At 33.5% G+C, this 20,220-nt stretch overlaps 1 protein-coding gene across 4 annotated transcripts in view; it reads right to left on the bottom strand.

Moving 5' to 3' along the window:
• The window catches only part of ADGRB3 (adhesion G protein-coupled receptor B3), a 954,807-nt gene that overhangs the window by 931,437 nt on the left and 3,150 nt on the right, over nt 1–20,220 (bottom strand). For all 4 annotated transcript variants that reach the window (XM_001365288.4, XM_007484165.3, XM_056818441.1 and 1 more), the window contains exon 3: nt 18,493–19,264. In XM_001365288.4, the coding sequence (XP_001365325.1) occupies nt 18,493–19,249 (757 nt within the window). In that variant the 5' untranslated portion in view covers nt 19,250–19,264. The remainder of the gene's footprint in view (nt 1–18,492; nt 19,265–20,220) is intronic.

Below are 20,220 nucleotides of genomic sequence, written 5' to 3'. Positions count from 1 at the left end.
CCTACTGAAAAATGTTTAGTTCTTAAAATTTTTTGCATGGGGGGGAGGCGCTATATTGCTCTTTAATTTGTCTGTGATCCTCCACCAAATGAATTGTACAATTCCTCAGAGTTATCTCATCACTGTTGAAAAGCCTGTACTCATTAACAAGACCTCAGACAGGGAGACACAATTTCCATCTCTGGATAAGAAACTAACCTATTTCTATTTGAAGTAGAGGTGAAAGTACCACGACTTCATCATTTAACATTTAATAACTCATTATCTAGAAACTCCGGTTTAGATATGACCTAAATTCTTCATAATTTTGTTCAGAACATTTCATCTTCTTCAAATATGTCATTAATGTCCTGCTTTTTAGCATCCTATATATCATCAATTTCTATCTTCACTGACATGCTGTCTACCTGGTCATCCGTCCCAAACTGTGTATCCTCTCCAAGTCATAAATTGTTACTTATATTCTTTAAAACCTCAGTAACCCTTTGGGTCTATTTTTCCCCCTTTTGAATTCTAGAGTGCTCTGTAGCATGTCTAGGTTTTAATCATGTCTCCTTTTCAGATTAGAAGCTGGGGTGGGGGAGATAGGGGAATTGGTAGGAGAAGCAGCCCTACATAAAACTATTCTATATATATATATATATAAGGAAAGTAAAGAGCTATCAATCCCTGGACTCATTAAGTTCATGTATGAAGACAAAAGTTCATAAGTCTATTTTGCTTTCATGACTATCACAAGAAGAGTAATTGTTAACATGACATTACCCCACCTTCCCAAACCAAAATCCTAATTAATTATGGTTACACAGCTAACGTCATGGCAGCTAGGTGGCACAATGGAAATAGTGCTGGACCTGGAGTCTGGAAGAAAAATCTTCCTGAGTTCAAATCTTATCTCTGACACTTCCTAGTAGCTGTGTGAGCCTAGGAAAATCAACTAATCCTGTTTGCCTCAGTTTCATCATCTGTAAAGTGAGCAGGAGAAGAAAATGGCAGTTCACTCCAGGATCTTGGCCAAGAAAGCTCCAAATGGGTCACACAGAGTAGGACACAATTAAAAAATTAAACAATAACAACAAAATTCTAACTTTAAAAGGAGATGGCAAAATGAATGATTGTCCTTGAAAAATGTAGAGTACTCTAAATGTATATTTTGGCATAGTGATGCAGTTTGGTCTTGATATGTAGATGTTTTATTTATCTAGGTATATAGATGTTAGATTTATCTAGGTTCAAGATATCCTGTGCATTTGTACTACAAAAAGTCTAGCTCCTGAAACCTCACTGATCTTTCACCTTTCAACAGACATCCAGAGTACACTAATGGTTCAAAGTAGACTCTTTTGCCAAACTAGTTGGGTCTGAACAGTAGAAATAGAACATTCTTTCATAAAACTGGGGCATATTTCTCCCCAATAGAGTCAATACACAATATGTCACCTACTATGTGCCAGGCATTGTGCTAAACCCCACCCAAAAATAAATAAAGCAAGTTAAAATACAGTCCCTTCTCTCAAAGGGCTCACAGTCTAATGAGGAGGATAACATGTAAATAACCATGTACAAATATATAGGAAATATTGTAAATAATCAAAAGAAAGAAGGCACTGGAATTTGAGGGAATCGGGGAATAGAGCCTTCATCACTGAGAAAAGTCAACACACATATTGACTTAGTAGACTTGAGTAGAGAAAGAAGATACCCAACAAAAGGCACCTATATGCAATACTGTAGTCTCCAATAATTTTTCTTTTCTCAAGCTATCTTCATGCTATTCTCCCTAGGTATAAAGTATCTGGATCTATTATCAGGTCTCCTAGCCTGGCTGCCTGGATCTATTCTCCACAGCTCCATCCAATTCTTTTATTGGACTCACTGATGATGGGGATGGAGGGAATACTATGATACCTCCCTTTCCTATGCTCAGGGAGAGACACAAGGTAAAAGATGAAGTGTAATTCACTCTCAAGTGTTACATTCTATCTCCATCTCTGGTTCTTTTCCCCCAATAGTAAAGATGGGTCCCCATCCACCCCAGAAAAAAGTCTTTGCCCAATTCATGATATATATTGATGTTATCCACAGTCTTGACAAAGAGAAAACTAAACACACCTTCTAGCTTTCAGCATGTCACCAATATCCCTTCTCCCTACATATTTTCTCAAACACAGAACAAATAATTAAGTAGGATGATGCTTTTAAAGTTTCTAATAATATGTTATTCAATATACAGCTATGTAAAGGAAGAATCTGAAAACATATTGTGCAGTAGGGATTATATGAAAATTCTATTGGAAATATATTAATTTTTCAGATCCATTATGCCAGGGAGGATGAAAGAGATGAAAATAGGGAGAGTAAAAGAGAAACTGGGAGAGAAGGTGTGGGGGAAAGACAGAAGTTAATTAGCATTTATGTAGTGTGTAAAATGTGTCAGGCACTTAGCACAGTTATTATGCATTTTACAAATATTATCTCATTTGGTTATTACAAAATCCCTGAGAGATAAATACTAATATTATCTCCATTTTACAGTTGAGAAAACTGAGGTATACAACAAACTGAGGTAGGTGCTTTGTCCAGGGTCACATGGCTAGCAAAATGTCTAAGGCCAAATTTGAACTTGAGAGAGAGAAGGAGGAGGATGGGGTGGGAGGGAAAAGGGGAAAAGAAGGATAAAGAGGAGGTAAAGAGAAGGATTTAAATCAAAGGAGTCTATACTACTTGTAAATGAATTAAACTTGAGTCATCAGTTTTTTATTAAGAAAATAGATTAAATATAAAAGTTGTCATGAAATATTATTTTTAAATTTGTAAGTCAAGTAAAATTTAAAATTAGAACTAGTGTAACAATATCAAGATGACAGAAACATTCTCATTAAAAATAAATTCACTGATCACTAAAGAACAAAATCTGAATAATGTACACAAACTTCAAGTGAACTAGTTGTGTCAAATAAAAAGTTCCCAAATCACATGCTTTTTATTACCAATTCATTCATTACTAATAAAAGCACAAAAATTTTAAACTATTAAATTACCTTCTTTTTTGGTGACAGAGTAGATACAGCTCCAAGCCTGGAGTCAGGAAGCCCTAAGTAAATTCGAATGTGGCCTCAGGCAATTACTAGCTACATAACTCTGGGCAAGTTATTTAACATTTGCCTCAACTTCTTCATCCAAGAAATGGAAATAATAATAACATATACTTTATGGGATTGTTGTGAGAATCAAAAGAAATAATTATTGTAAAATGCTTATCACAAGGCCTGATATACAGTAGACACTATACAAATTTTGGCTACTGTTATTGTTTATTTCCCCTTTGAGGTCGGTAATGTTCTTGGTGCAATTTTTGTGAACAATGATTTGAATGAAAATATATATGTCTCAGGAAATTCAGAGTGAATTAGCTAATTGTTGGATGTGATAACTGGGATGAAAATATGATTTCAACAGGCCTGAAGAAAGATGACATTTTAATAAGGATACATGTAAAGTCCTCTATTTGGTTTGAAAAAAAAGTCAACTCTACTAGAACATTGGCTCTATAAATAGGTCCGCCAAATATCATGAAATAACAAGAACCAGTGTCCTTACTCTCCAAAGGGGTAATAGCCCTCTAGAGTTCCCATTTGGTCATTCAGTACCTGTATGTAGTACATTGATACAGTGAAGCATTTCTAGGGGAGGGTGACCAGGCTGACAAAAGGTTTTTAAATACAAATTTTATGACTACTTATAAATGGAACTGTAGAAAGAATTTCTGTGTAAGATTGAGATTGGATTAAATGAGAAATGAGATCTTTTGCTGCTCTTGGATTACATAATTCTAAATTGCTGGGGAATATGACTAAAAATTCATTTGGAAACATCTACTACTCCTGCCCAAATAGTAACCTTCAGGAAATCTTGATAGAAACTATGATTTAAGAAAATATTTAATTATAATATTAAAATGTATGACAATGGAGCCTCTATCACTAAATTGGCATGTGGTGTGTCTCGACTATATATTTCATCATACATGGAGGTATGATCCTTGTAAAAATAAGCTATAATCATTGATTAATATCAGGAATCACTCCAAAATATATGCTAATGGTTCTCTGAGTTAAGCAAACCAAGGTCTGCCAAACCATGCTGACCACAGGCTAACCTGTCTATGGAAGTATTTAACCTTCCACAGGAGACAAAATAAACTGCAATTTTTCAGCCTCCATTACAGAAGCAGAGTTGAAATCTGGGCCTCCTAATCTTTATATCAAAAATTGTTTGTTTGAAATACTAGAAATGTAGCATTTCCCCCAAAGCAAGTGGAGTACACAGGGGATATTCTTTATTCTTTATTCAAAATATTTATAATTATAATTTTATTCCATGTAAAATTCACAAAAAATAAAGACAAGTAGCAGTTTAATTGAAGTCATTTTCTCTTTTCCTTTTTGCATCCATCATGATTACTTCCTAATTTAAACACATAGTCACCAATCAGTAATTAAAAATCACATTTTTCCTTAACATCATAAAATGCTTAAGTGTGACAGGAGACAAAAAATAAAAGGAAGATTTTTTTGCCTATAATTGAAGTATCGATTTTAATTTCATCCTTGATAGAATATCTTCTATTTTGGAGGATTTCTGATTTCACTCATATTAGCAAACTTCCCTAATAATGATCAAAACTCATTCATAGTTTTTCATCCTGCATGATTCTTGTTCATGGTTTTCCAAACATTCTCCATAAAGAATCCAACCAATTTGATAGATGCTATTTTCCATTCTTTTTTAATACCTCATCCCTGCCAATGTACCCCTTGTTGAGTCCATCTGTTATGTTCCAGTATATATACGTGAATTTTCATCCACTTCTTGTATGAAAATCATTGACTTTAATATGTTACAGCCCCCTTGTAGCTAACATATGGTTATCATAATTTTCTGTATTTTATAAAGTAGCATGATTTAGACATATAACCAAGAGTGTGGCTACTAAAAAACAAAGTAGGATTTTTGGATCATTAGTATATAGGACTGAGAAAAATCCACAAATTTGATTCATCCCAAGATCCATCTCAGTTCTAGATGCAGTATATTGTCCATTTTTAGCACCATCCATGATATTATATTAATGAATTAAATCATTAGGCTGTCATCCAGCTATAGATCATAATCCCCTAGAATGGATGGTTAGATTAATCTTTACACTGCTTTGGATTTTACTGAATAGATTTTCTCCCAATATTAGGGAATCCACTCTTTTATTTGGAATTTATGAAGGGCATTTTCCATGAAATTGATAAATAAATAGCTTGATCATATAACTCCTCATTTAACAACAATACCCTTTATGTCAATATTTAGGTCAATTTTGAAAGTTATTTCTGCAATCAAACCTGACAGAGTTTTATAACAGTTGTAATGTATGAGTGCAAGATATTTAGGTGGAGGTTGAATTTTGCTCTTCCACATCAAATACTTGCTCAAAATTAAAAAAACAATAAACAAAGTAGGATTTTATATTCCATTCATCTCTCAGTCCACTGTGTGACCCTAAAATGAGGTCCAATAAAGAAAAGCATCTAGGAGGCCTTCTTATTTCCTTCTCATCCTTCATGAGCAATATTACAGTAAATAATATAAATCTCTCATAAATGTTTGATAATGATGAAAAAGCTAATATTTGGGTCAGATGTTATTGATACTTTCTCACAACTTTTTCTTGTTATTGTTGAAAAAAGAAAAAGATTGTCTTCTGATCTTTTTCATTATTTAGAAAAGTTCTCCTCTATAACAGCTAGAAAATTAGTTCCCAAATAACTATAAAATTGTGTCAAATTTGTCATTGATTTATTCTCTATGTATTAGTGCAAATCTACTCCGTTTTTCCAACTCTATGGGCTCCTTCAACTCTTGTATGCTTTAATGTGTATGGAGGGTAGAATGTCAAATTGCATTATCCTGATTAATTCTGGTAAATAGTCCTTTGGGAATATGATGGAATAGCCAAAATAGCTGGTTTAAGAAATTAAAAGAAATAAATGAGATTTTTATTGAATTGACAAAAGAGTTAAAGTGATTCAATTCACCAAACGAAATCCCAATGAGTTTTCAAAGTGATTGAAGTATTGATTGTTACTAAATTGATGCTTTTGAAAGGAAATACAATGTTTTATTATAATATTTCTATTTTTCTATAAGAATTTTGGTATTCTATTTCCTGATCATTTGAGCACTTCCTCCCTGTCAAATCTGTAAAAGCCAGGTTTCTTCATAACAACCATAACATGTCTAATAGATATAGCAACATGAAAATTGGTGCTTTTAGTGTTATGGATCATGCATGGTTCCAATTGTTTAATTATGGATTTTAGTAGGTCATATTTCAGATCCTTTTTTAAGTTAAAATCTGAGACCTATATAATTTCTTTGATTTTCACTCTAAGAAGATCAAGATTGTTATTTTCATGCACATTTTTTAGATGAGGAACCAAGGAATTTAAATGTTGTCACTTGCCCAGACACATGATTAAAAAAAGAAACCATCAAAAGCAAGGTTAGAACACAAATCATTTTTTCCTTTGCCCCATCTAGTTATATTTCCATTTTATAGCGTGACTATTTCTATTATCTTGCTTAATTTCCACTTGAAAGAACTTCATTATAATTACTTTTCAAATAAGAATTCAAAATTTAAAATTTATTATGGAGCCTCAAATAAAAGTTAAGTAGGGGGCAGAAAATGTATTTGCCTATAATCTATAAGTAACTGTCCAACATAGTTTTTCAGTACTACCACTTCCTTATATCTAATAAAAAATACCCATGCTTTCAGAACTTTGAGACTTTTCCCCAAGTGACACAAATTCCTTGATATAATTGACCAAACAAAGGGTTGGTGAAGACAATATATACCACTCTTAATAATTATTTTCTAAAATCCTTAGCCTTGGAGAGGTATAATGATCTGTTTCCAATGAATAATGTACGAAAATGACCAAATAAAATAATGTTTAAAACAATAAAAAATAAAAATAAATAAAAAACACAAATTAATTAAAAAAGACAACAAAGATTGAGAATATTAAAATTTTCTTTAAAGGAAATGGAAAGCAAATTGGATAATTTCAATTAGTAAAAATATATGAAAGACACATTTATTCTATTCTATCATTACAAAAGTTACAACACCAATTATTTACTTTAAAAATTGTTTCATAAGGAATTATTACTAGCAAAAATTGATGAGAAAATACTCCAATTTTAAAATGCTCCAATGAAAAACTATTCTGCCTAAAACACATAGAAAAGTTAGTTCATCATGATTTGTCAAGAATTAATTATATTTGCTTATATGCAGAGAGCAGTTCAGTGGAATGAGCCCTGAATTTGGAGTTAGAAGGCATGGGCTTGAATCCTGGATCTGCTCCTTATCCCTTCTCATACCACATCAAAAACTGAACAGCCTCAATTGTCTGATCTTTGAAATGAAAGAACTGGACTAAATGCTCTGTAAGGTCAAGTGAAGTTCTAAATCTATATAATACCTTAAGGTTTATGCAATGCAATGATCCAGGACAATTCTGAGGGACTTATGAGAAAGAACACTATCCACATCCAGAGAAAGAACTGTAGAAGTAGAAACAGAAGAAAATCACTGCTTGATCACAGGAGTTGATGGGGATATGCCTGGAGTGTAGACTCTAAATGATCACCCTAATGCAAATATTAATAATATGGAAATAGGTCTTGATCAATGACACATATAAAATCCAGTGGAATTATACATTGGCTATGGGTGGGGAGGGGGGAGGAAGGGAGGGAAAGAACATAAATCATGTAACCATGGAAAAATATACTAAATTAATTAAATAAATTTTAAGACCAAAATAAATAATTTAAGGTTTATAAAGTAGTATCTATCCTATATGGGCAATGAAAGTTAGACTCCATTTTACAAACAAAGGAGCCAAGATTTAAAAAATTTCAATAACTTGGCCCGGGTTACACAATTCTTAAGCACTAGGATTTAGATCCGGGCTTTAAGATTCCAGACCACTTTCCAAAATGCTCAGTTACTTCCAACATGTTCAGGAAATTAACAGAAGAACATTCATTTTTGTTAACTGTTGACTTTCACAAAATACCATTTGTACCAACGGTATACTTCCTTTTATTCTGTCTTTTTAAGATTTATTCATTCAATAAGGAACTATCCTAAAAATTCACATTCTGATGTATTCTCTGCCTCATTCTCATATTTTTTTTTTCATACTGTCTCATACACTGTTTCATCTCTCTGGGTCTGTTGCTGTATTTTTTCTCTCCATCTTTATTTGTCTTTCTCTTTGTCTCTCTCCTTCTATCTCAGTGTCTTCCTCTACCTCTGTCCTCAGCATAGAGGAAAAGATTCTATATACATAACATCTCTAATGCCTCACGTTTCTGTTTTATTTTCACTGACACCACCCTAAATCATGTTTTCATTTACCTCTTTATATATTATTATAATATATACTATTGTAATGATTCCAAATTCCATTTTTTTACAGTCAGTTCACAAGAAATTAAGTATCTACTCCCTGCCAGGCAAAGTGCTAACCACTGGTTATACCAAAAACTGTAAAAAATAGTTGCTTGCTTTCAAGATTTCACATTCTAATGGTGCAGACAATATGCAAACAAGAATGTGCATACATGAGATAGACAGACAGACAGACAGATAGATAGATAGATAAATAGATAGATAGATAGATAGATAGATATAGATAGATAGATAGATAGATAGATAGATAGATAGATAGATAGATAGATAGATAGATGACAAATTATAGTTTATCTCCAAGAAAGGCATTAACAATTCTTCTCTATTACCCAATTTCTAGACTGTTGTGCAAATAATATTCCTAAAGAAAAGGTCTGGCATTATTCCTCTTCTCAGAAGCCTTTACTGGCTCCCCATGTTTTCCCACATGAAATAACTCCTTAGAAAGACATTCAAAGCTTTCCAAAAAATGTCTGAAACCTGTCATATTAGGATTATTATAGTATAGATACTGATTTCCTTTGCCCTAATCTCAATTCATTTTTATCTGTTTCTATATATTTCCTAATGAAATTAATAACACTTCCAAGTATGAAATGGTTTCATGACTTTGGTTGATGAAATCTTTCAATTTCTTTAAGGTCCAACTCAGGTTATACCTCTTCCATTAAGATTTTCTTGACTTTTCTATTTTTAAACCAGCTCTTCCTCTTTGAATTCCTTATGCCATTTTGACTCTCTCTTTTATAGTTACAATTTGTTACATGCTTATCTCTACATCTGTCTTATTTCTTTCATTGTTTACAAATTCCTTTAGGGGACTATGACTTCATAAACTTAATAATAAAAGTAATAATGATAGCTAACATTTATATTGCACTAACTATGTGCCAGGCATTGTACTAAGTACTTTACAATTGTTATCTAATTTTATCCTTATAATAACTCTGGGAGATAGATGTTATCCCCATTTTACAGGAGAAGGAACTGAGGCAATAGAGGCTAAGTGACTTGCCTGGATTCACACAGCTAATAAGTACTTGGAGTTGAATTTCAACTCACATCTTCATGTCTAAATCCTTGTACTCTAACCACTATGCAAACTATATATTACATCTAATAGGCTCTCATAAATGTTTTAAATCACATGTAATTAAATTTGGGAATATTAAGTGGCAGGAAATAGATAAAAAGATTAAAGAAGCTTTGAAAATATTTTTAATCACTAAAGCTGCAAAAATCTCATTTGGATAATAAATTAACACTATCTACACACTCATTTGCTGAAGATACTTTGTCCATTTCAAACCAGAGTCCTCTTTCTATTATTGGACAAAAACTCATACTCAAATAAAAAACAATAATATATTTAAGAATATCTTCTGTAAGATAGAAGCAGTATATTTGTACAAAAAAAGTAACAACTCCACAGTCTAGCAAAAAAAGAGGTTATCCATAATATGCTTTACCCTACCTATCTAGCCTTGTGTATTACATCACTTCACTTCACAGTTCACAGATGGGCCCACTAGCTTTGCTAACTTGATAAACACTTCTTAGCTTTGCAGTTGCAGGCATGTTCCAATTCTCTAAAATGCTTCCTCCTTATCTACACCTCTTAGAATCCTTACTGTACCTTTGAAGTTCAGCAAGTATCATGCCTCTTGGTAGCCTTTCCTGATAATTTAAGGTGTTAGTGCTTTTTCCTTTTCTCAAATATTTCTAGAACATTTTGCCTTTTGGTACAATTTCACTTTTTACATTTTATTATACTAATTTCTGTAAATGTCATATCTCTATCAGAATATATTAGTAGGATTCCTGAGGTCTGTTTCCCCACTTTCTTAGCTTCTCTAATACTGTCTCTTATATGTAGTAGGAATTCAATAAATGTTTATTCAATATAATATTAAATTTGTTAAACCTTTAAAATTCTTCTTCACATTCACTACTTAGATACAAAGTTGTTTTCATTTTCATGGCTATTATTTGAGGTATTTTCAGTGCTGCACAAAAGAAAACTACTGGCATTGTTGATTTATTTAATATTTTCTCATTTTGGTGCATTATATATTAGCATCACACCTGAAGTTAACATTTCAAAATAATGCAAAATAATTTATCTACTCTTTTAAAAAAAACTTACTAGTCTGTAAACTATGAGCCCCTAACTTTTACTGCTTTTCAAAAATATCTCAAGCCTATCTTTAAATTGACTTATAATCTTTCAATCATATATTCCTCATAATCTGAGGTCTATTATTTTTTTAAAACTCACAACTATTTCAATATAATGTTCCCTTTGTAGTACTTTGTGTTTTATTTTATGTATTCAAAAGCATTCTGAAGAAAAGGGTTATTGAATTAACTAAACAGTCAAAGGAGTTATGATCCATTTTTGTTTAATAATCACTGTTCTAAGTACAAAAGAGTATAGCTTCCTAAATGGCCTGTGTATAATATAAGCATTTATAATATGTATATTTATAATCTCTCTCCATATATGTGTGTGTATATATTATATAAATATATATAAATATATATGTATATATAATTTATATATATATATATAAATATATATATATTTAACAGTGAATACAAATAAGTATTGGTAGACTTCTTATATTATTAGTGTTTACATTTTAAAATAAATAATGCCATTTAAATTTCAAATTTTAAAAATATGAAATTTTAATTTAGATTTTTTCATAATGAAAACAACTTATAGAATGAAATGTCACAAACCTAACCTTATTTTTTAAAGCAAATTCAACCATTGTGAAATCACCATATGATTTTCCTGAGAGTGGGTATATAATTAAAATTTAAAGTACTGTAGCAACAGAAAAAGAGTTGCAAGTGGACTTAATATCAATCTTGTCTATCAAGAGTAGGGAAAATAGTATATTCTGAAAGTCCAATCTATCTTTCTATCTGAATTACCTATCTTTATACCTATCTTCTTAAAGAGATCTCACTCTATGTTTACACAAGTTTTGTCTACTTTGGTATACTTACAGTGTTAAATATTTACCAACTTCACCTTTTAAAGGATTAAATGTAGTTCACAGAAGCTTAAATTATTTGTATGGAAGTTGGTATCTCCCAAAACACTGATTAACAAAGAAATTGATTTCATATGCAATTGTAACAAACAGATAAATTTTTCCAAGTTGAATTCAAAATGGTATGCTAAGATAAAATCCTGGAATTATTTTGAAAAGAAAACTGATCAGAAATACATTAACTTTAGTTATTATCTGAGGTCTTTCAGACTTAGACACTCACATAGTTAAACTGGAATGACCATTTTACTCTTTTATTTTTGTGTTAGTATCTATAAAATAACCTAGTACATATAATAAATGTTTAGATATTTTAATGCCCTCTATGAAGATAATCCAAGACCTGAAATATATGGTAACATTTTAAGTAGCAAAAAAGGAGAAGAAAAACATTGTCTTTTCACCATTCCTTTCTTCTTTCCCTTTCATCACTGTAAATTCATAGGTCATGTTCAAGGTCCCTACATCTCTAAATCCTATGATCCTTTGATCCTAAAGGTAGATAATGGAAGCACTGAACCATACATTCTTTTCCTGTTCTCTCTATAAGAGATTCTGTATACCTGTTATATGTTTTCTTAAAGCTGTGGAAGACAAGATTTGAATTTTTTTCCTTTATGCCTTCCTTTCTCAGGACTCAAATTACTCATATTCAATTCAATAACCAGTTAAATTTATATTGTTCAGTGGTATATGTTGAGGACGCAAAGGTCCCATCAAGGGACTAATAAATAAGTAAACTACATGCAAGTACATTAAGATACATATATGCATATATGTAATATGCTATATATAATGTATTTATGCATATATTATGCATTTTATATATGTGTATGTCTTTTGTCATAGGCCAGCTGACATGTTCAAATCTAATGGAGACTGCCTAGGATGACTGGTCCTCAGGAGACTCAGATTGTTGCCAGAGTAGTACTCAAAGTTCTTCTAGCCTATAATAGCCTGTCATCATCTCCACACCCCAAATCAGTATATGGATACTTAAAATAATCATTAGCCTCAGGGATTTCTTACATAAATATTCCTTTTGCTTTGTAAGTGGTTTCACCAACAAGTCTCTAACTGGCATCAGGTTCAAAAACTGGTTTCATTAGAATAAAAACTGAGATGAATGGTTTGCATAAAGTCAAGAAATATATCTCAGTGTTTTCCCTTCTGCCATTTTGAATCATATTAATTATTCTGCATAGCCTATAAACCTTAATAGCAATGATATGAGATACAGTATTCCATAGAGGTTAGCTCCCATAAGGAATAAATTATAGGTTTTGAATATACTCCTCCACCCCAAAAACTTTTCAATCAGACTTTAAGAAAAAATAAGTGGTCCAGTTCTAAAAATAAAGAGTAGTGCCAGCCTGAATGAAATGAAACCATGCCCAAGACCTGCCTTTGACACATACTAGTTTTGTTCTCTGGATATCCTCCATGCATGGAATTCTCTCCAGGTACAACTCTTGACTCTTGACTTTTCCTATTTTCTTCAAATCTATGCTAAAATTCCATCATCTCCAAGAAGATTATCCAAGTTCCCCTTAATAATAGTACCTTCCATTTGTGATTATCAGCAATATATATTGGTACATAATTGTTTGCATGTTGTCTCTCCCATTTGGTCAAGGGTTCATTAAAGTTTGGGACCCTTTTTGCATTTCTCTGTATCCCTGGAACTTAGCATAGTGCCCAGCACACAGTAGGCACTTAATAAATGCTTGATGGCTTGATTTGACTTTGTGTCAATGAGCAAGTCTTTTAATTTCTCAAGGACACAAGCAATTCTCTAAAACTCTAACAAATAAATCACCTATTTGCATCACTGGCTAGATTTTTCACAGAAGTTTTCCCAATGAAGAAATTACAGGCTTGGAATATACACCTCAACTCAAGAATAAGCTACTTTTTCAGACTTGGTTATTTTCAACTGGTTTGAATTAAACCCATTCATATCTATTTCTCTTGTGTCCCGTACCTTTTTCAGTTTAGGGAAGGAAGCTATGTCCAGGAAGGGGTGAAGTAAGGTATAGAGACAGAGAGACAGAGATACAGGGCCAGAGAGACAGAGACAGAGAGATAGCGAGGCAGAGAGAGACAGAAACTCTGACATTGAATGTAGATATGTTTATTTGTATGTGTACATATATATGGAGGATGACATATAGGTCAAACAATATACACACTTATGTAGGCTTCCTGCTTACATTTTTATATAGTTATGCACATATGTGAATATATATGCACACACACATATATTTGTGGGGGATAATGAATATACATGCACATATGGGTACATAGGTACATAAAAACATTCATTGAATATGTTTATAAAGATATTGATATATACATTATATGTGTGTACATACATACACGTATTCACATATGTATATGAATATATACACAAACACCCCAAAGATGGCAAGAAAAACAAATATGTCCAGTAATCCTAGAAATGAATGAGATACAATTAGACAACTATTTTATCCAAGGAGCTCTTTTAATAGCAAATAATGGAGGGAGCAGCTGAGTGGCTCAGTGGATTGAGAGCCAGACCTAGAGATGGGAGATCCTAGGTTCAAATCTGGCCTCAGACACTTCCCAGCTTTGTGACACTGGACAAGTCACTTAACCCCCATTGCCTAGCCCTTACCACTCTTCTGCCTTTGAATAAATACACAGTCAGATTATAAGACAGAAGGTAAGGGTTTTTAAAAAAACAAATAAGGGTATATTAGGTCACAGTATTCTAAGATTGAGAGCCATAAAAGATTTATAGATGACCTGTCTCAATTCTTTCATTTTACTAATGAGGAAATTGAGGCCCAAAGAGGTTAAGTCACTTGTCCAAGGTCACATGCTAGTAGCAGAGTCTGGATTCCAACTAAGAACCTCTGACTTGAAATCCAGGGTGGTAAGTTTATACTCTTAATAAGTAATTTTGACCTTCATTCTACCAGTACCCTTATTTTCTTGTACAACCTAGTTTATTATGATCTTTCAAAAATTAGAAATCTGAAATAATAATAATGAAGTGTAGTGTAAAAGCTTTGTCATATTGGTTTGATTTATCTTTAAAAAGAGAAAATGCACTTCAATGTAGGCATGGGCATTAAAAAATGGAGGAAGTTCTTCTGCATCAGGTCCAGTTATTCCACTTGTCAGTTTTGAATATTAAGTTAACTAATTTTATTTGAGGGAACTTGTAGCCAAATCTACTTATTCTATAGTGATTTTTGTTTAAGAGATACCTGAAGAATACCCGAGAATAGAACACTAGGCAGAATAAAAGAGGTTTATGTCATTGAATCACAGATTTTAATTATTTCATGTAAAGAAGAAAAATTGGGGTCCCATAATATACATGCTGGACAGAAACTCTAAATTATGAATTAAAGACAACTTAAAAACCATATAAACATAACAGTTTCTCAACCATGTATCTGTAGAATGATCCAAATAGTTCATGTCATAAACAAGTTTTTGAAATTCTCAGCTTCATTATAAAACTAATGAATTTTCATTTCCTTATACTAATCCAATATACAAACTGTTATTAGATTAATATTTTATTAAAAATAATTATAAGAAAATTATGGTCTCAGGACAGTTTTCATATTCTTCCATAAGAATATTTGGTATTCTTGATAAAAAAATGACTAGTTATCCAAAAGACAAAATTAATAAGATTCAGCTGTTGATTTTGTTTTGAATTTGCATATTTGCAAAAAATTTAATTATTACTACTAAATGTAAATGTTTTATCAAAACAGACCTACCTATGCAATGCATCATTATTGGTCCTTGTCATGATAACATACATATCCCTACATCATTGTATACTTGTGAACTCTGAAATAGTTTTTCAGTTGACTATAAGCCATCAGGGCTTACTAGAAGTACAAAGCTGATTATTTAATACATGTATCATTTATTATCTCGACTTGTAATTCTAAAGAACAGAAAATACATCAAGGCAAAATGAAGATATTGATGGTTTGAAGTCTCAATTTTAAAATTATGCATTACATTATCATATTCTGTGAAGATAATTTGGTAGAAACTGAAGCTACAAATGATAGAAAACAAAAATAGGAAGATATGGATTGAACTTTGATTGGAGTAGAATGAAATCATTCCCCTATAAATCTCTTTATTAGTCATTTACTGTTAGAAATATATTTTGAACATTATTTAACCCTTTTAAAGTCAATCTGACTTTCTTACTCCTTAGCTTTCATTGTAGCAACTAATGAAATCTCCTCTCAGCCTGTTGTGTGAAACACAGCATATAACCTTTTAACAAATGACTAGCAAAACACAACAGTTCATAAGTATATTATGAGTGTCTTCTTGTTCACACTTTTTATTCTGATTCAGGTAGCCTAAAAAGATTAAAGAAGGCTTAAGATCTAAATTCAGAGAATAGATAGTGTACTTGGTCACTGATCCAAATAAGTGTTTGCCCAAAAACTGTTCTGTTCAATTATTCAGTTCTCTTATGATGTTACTTGTCTGACCACCATCATTGCTGTTTTCATGGAAACATCCCTTGCCCATTTTTTCCAGTTCATTATGCACAGAGAATAGAAATTGTCAGTCTTCTAACCATGGACTAGCTGTGAACTAACTGAATTATTCATTTACTAAAAATGTTAGTCAAGCCAGTATACTTCCTCTAATCCTAGAACTACCTTCATTCATGACTCTTAATCATGACCAGCAAATTCTTTGTATATCATGCTTGTTGTACATAGAGCAACTTCCCTTGTCAGCTGCTTCCTTTCAAGGGCATTAGCATGAAGGAAGTGGACTTGTGACTCATTCTCTTCAGGGATGAATTAAAATATGAAGATTTGGAACTATTAATGAATATGGATTTTCTGGGTTTTTTGGGGGGGAACATTCACCCTTCCCCCCCCAGTGCCTAATTGTTTTATGCAACCAGATTCTTCTACCTAGGCATTTTATATGCCTGTGTATGTGTGTGTGTGTGTGTGTGTGTGTTTGTCTCTGTGTGTATGTGTGTGTGTGTAGTAGTTTCTTATTCTAAGGGACACTAATTAGTTTTAAATGGTGTTAAATACCATCCCTGCAGTTGCAAGTGCTTCTCTGGGAATTTTACCAGAGAAAAGAACTCCTGTAATTTAAAATCACTTTGTTTTCTTCATTCACAGTTATTAGTGAAACAACAACCTGTGGAACTCTTAAAGTGCCCCTATACACACACACCCCACACTGCCCATTAGTCTGTATGGCTACCAAGTACATCTCCTTCCCCAGCTCCATCTTCCTTCAGCAGTCCCCATCCCCCAAAGTGCCTCTAGCAGAGGAATAGCTTGAAGCAAGTTCAGCTTTTCCTCTCACAAAGCCTTGGCTGGCCTTAAAGGAAATTCTCTTAACAACGTGTCAATTTTATATTGGCCACAAAGACAACTTCTGTTTGGGGGGAGGGGAGGAAAGAGGGACTGGAACTTGGCTGTCCCTTTCCACAGACAAGGATCTTTGTGGCAATCAGAAAACATTTCCTGAATAAAAAATCAACACACTCTCTCTCCCACTGCAGGATGGGGGAGCAGGCCCAAACATATAACATCACTACCCTCACAGAGCTGAAACACATCCAGGAACTTCCCAAAGGGGGATCTATTTCCTTCTTTGCTGTCCATGGGATCCCCTCTACCTCCATTCCCCAAATCACTTGTTTCACATAATCCACAGCTTCAAAACCTCTATGGAGAGTGCCTGGTAGGAACTGAAAGAAGGCTATAAATCACTCCTGCACTTTATCTCCTCCCTCTGCATTTCCGTTACACTCTGCCTTTCCAACCAGCCCATCTCTGACATTCTCCCTCTCTCTTTGTGCGGATCAACAGGGGATCAGAAGCCAGGGCAGAACCCCTTTGCAGTAGGTCTAATAAAAGTCTGCTAGTTCTCATCATACAACAATAATCCTACTAACTAAAAGTCCAGTGGGGGTGGCAGGGCAATCAATTTGCATGTGTGCTTTAATTGAGCCCCTTCCTCCCACCCATCCCTCTGCTCCCTAAAACATGTGACTTCACAGCCATTGCGACACAGTGAGCTTGTGCTTCCAACTGAGTCCCACGTGGGCCTCTCCTTAAGGACCAGAGAGCATGGGGGGGTTCCTGGTGCAAAGCATCTCAAATAAAATCATAGATCTATGCCATTGCTCCTCCTGTCTTGATTTTTAAGATGGAAATGGAATTCAATATTGAATTATGTCGTTTTTCACCATTCTGTATTAGCTTTATAACTTTTTTCCCCTTTTTATTCTTTGGGGAGGTTTGGGGTGACAGAAGAAGGGCCCAAAAGGAAAGGGTTAAAGAAATTTTTTTTCTAAAGATCTGGTTCAAGGGATTCTGCATCTTCCGTCACTCCTTGCTTGCCTTCCCCATCTACTTCCTCACTTCTAAGGCCAAAATTATGATTTGGCTTCCAACCTGTGACTATCTCTTGGGCAGTCAGTACACTCAAGGAATGGTTTGGAACTGACAGAGACTCTCCTTTATATGTGCAGACACCAAAAGATACCTCTGGATGTGTTCACCAAGCTTGGGGTACCTCTCATTTCATTTCAGTTTCCAAGTGCCTTTAAAGGTCTCTGTGGGTATGTTTCATTCTAATCAAACTTGCTCTCTCCCTCCCACCTCCATGTTTCCCAGATCTCAAATCAATAAAGACCTTCATTTCCTTGGACCTAGGCTCAAATCAGAGGAATCCAAATACAGCAGAAAACTAGAAGTAGTAAAAAGGAGACCTGGGCTTGACATAAAACCTTTTTTACATTTTCTAAGCATCTCCCTTCTCACTTCAACTTGCTGACCCCTCAAACCCTATTTTCTCTGCACTTACCTTCTTTTGGTGGGCGCTTGGCTTCCCTGGTAAGATTGCAGACCTGGGTGGTTTGCAGCTCCTGGGTGAGGCAGCCCTCAGTTTGCTCATTGAGGGGAAGCACCACATTATTTAACAACATCAGAGACTGGTCGTCTATTCCCCATTCCCCTAAATGCTGAGGACAGGTGCATTTTGTGTACATGATCCCACACGACTCCGTTCTCCCATTTTCAGATTTTAAGCAGCTCTCCAGCCAAGTGCATAATACATGGCAACCAAACTGGCTTGGGCTCACCTTGTTCAAAACCAAAAACTCAAAAAAAGATTTTTCATCTTCATCTCCTCTTTTCTGTAATCCTGGAAATTCAATTGGATATACCCGACGTATTTGAATAAAATTTTTATCATACTGTAGAAATACAAAAGCATTCTTGGAATTGCAGAGTTGCATTATAGAATGGTTATTTTTTAAAAGATCCTTTATTTTTTCATGAGAAAAATGATCAAACTGATAAGCCAAGAGAGAAAAGTTAGAGCAGCTGAAGTCCTTCTTGGAAAATTTCAGGTATATGCTATATTTGGTTGGATCTGGATTTTCCAGCGTCCAAGTGCAGTTTGTAAAGTTTTTTGGAAACATTTCACTTACAGAATACGATCCATAAATGACTCCCTTCACCAACGTGGAACACCAGAAGTCTTGGGCAGCATTAAATCCAAACATAACCAGGAAATAGGTGGAAAATATATAAATCAGCAGATTACGAACAGCCTTCATCCTATGTCATTTGGCCTGTAAAAATGGGGATGAAATTACAATGCAAAGGTAATTCTGCATGCATTGAAAAAGAAACTCCTTCCAATATTGTGGCCAGCTGTTTTCAAGATTTCAGTTAAAACCCTTTACAAAAAGAAGGGCAGGTAATTTTTATTTTATAACGCAAGGAATTTGTTCGATTCTGTGTGAACAGCGCCACCACGTGGCCATTCACAATCGTCTAATTCTCTAAATTCAAATTAAAAATAAGATTTAATAGATTATTAATAGGAATGTCTTCACTCATCTAGCAGCTATCCCTGCCTCCCACAAAATTAAGATAAAATATATAGATTTCACAAAGTGCAACTAAAGGTCAATTGTTTAAAATTTTCAAAAATCAATTTACATGTTTTTCCCCTCCCTAAAATGTTCAGGGAAATATATCATCTCCCATAATCTAATCTGGAAATTTAGAAACAGCTGTCGTTAAATTGTTTCTTTACTATTAAATGTGCAAAGCAATTGTGATAAATTACAGCCGCAATTTTAAAATGCACAAATTATTATTTGTTGCAGATGGAACATTATCTCCCATATGTCTACATGCCTTTGCAGGACCACCTGGTATACAAAGGTCTCTGTAATGATCAATTCCTGTGAGAAAACATAAGTGTCAATATGTATCCTCCAAATTTTGTAAATATTATTTAGCAAAAGTCATAGGTGGGTAAGTACATAGACAGAACTTATTTTTACATGCCACTAAAAACCAGGATTTAAAGACATTCATTTCAATGTGACATGCCCTCTTGGGATACATAAAGTGGATCACTGTATTAGTATCTGTATCCAAAGGCGATGTCAGTGGAAAAAATCTCAGAATCACACTAATTGAACTAGATTCAGGCTCTTAAATGCTTTTTTTTAAATTAGTATTTTTATCTAGATTTATCTACAATAATTTGGAGATTTGAACATCACAGATGAAA

This window comes from Monodelphis domestica, chromosome 2, assembly GCF_027887165.1.
Source record: "Monodelphis domestica isolate mMonDom1 chromosome 2, mMonDom1.pri, whole genome shotgun sequence".
Taxonomy (NCBI): Eukaryota; Metazoa; Chordata; class Mammalia; order Didelphimorphia; family Didelphidae; genus Monodelphis; species Monodelphis domestica.
This window is presented reverse-complemented; position numbering and strand designations above follow the sequence as displayed.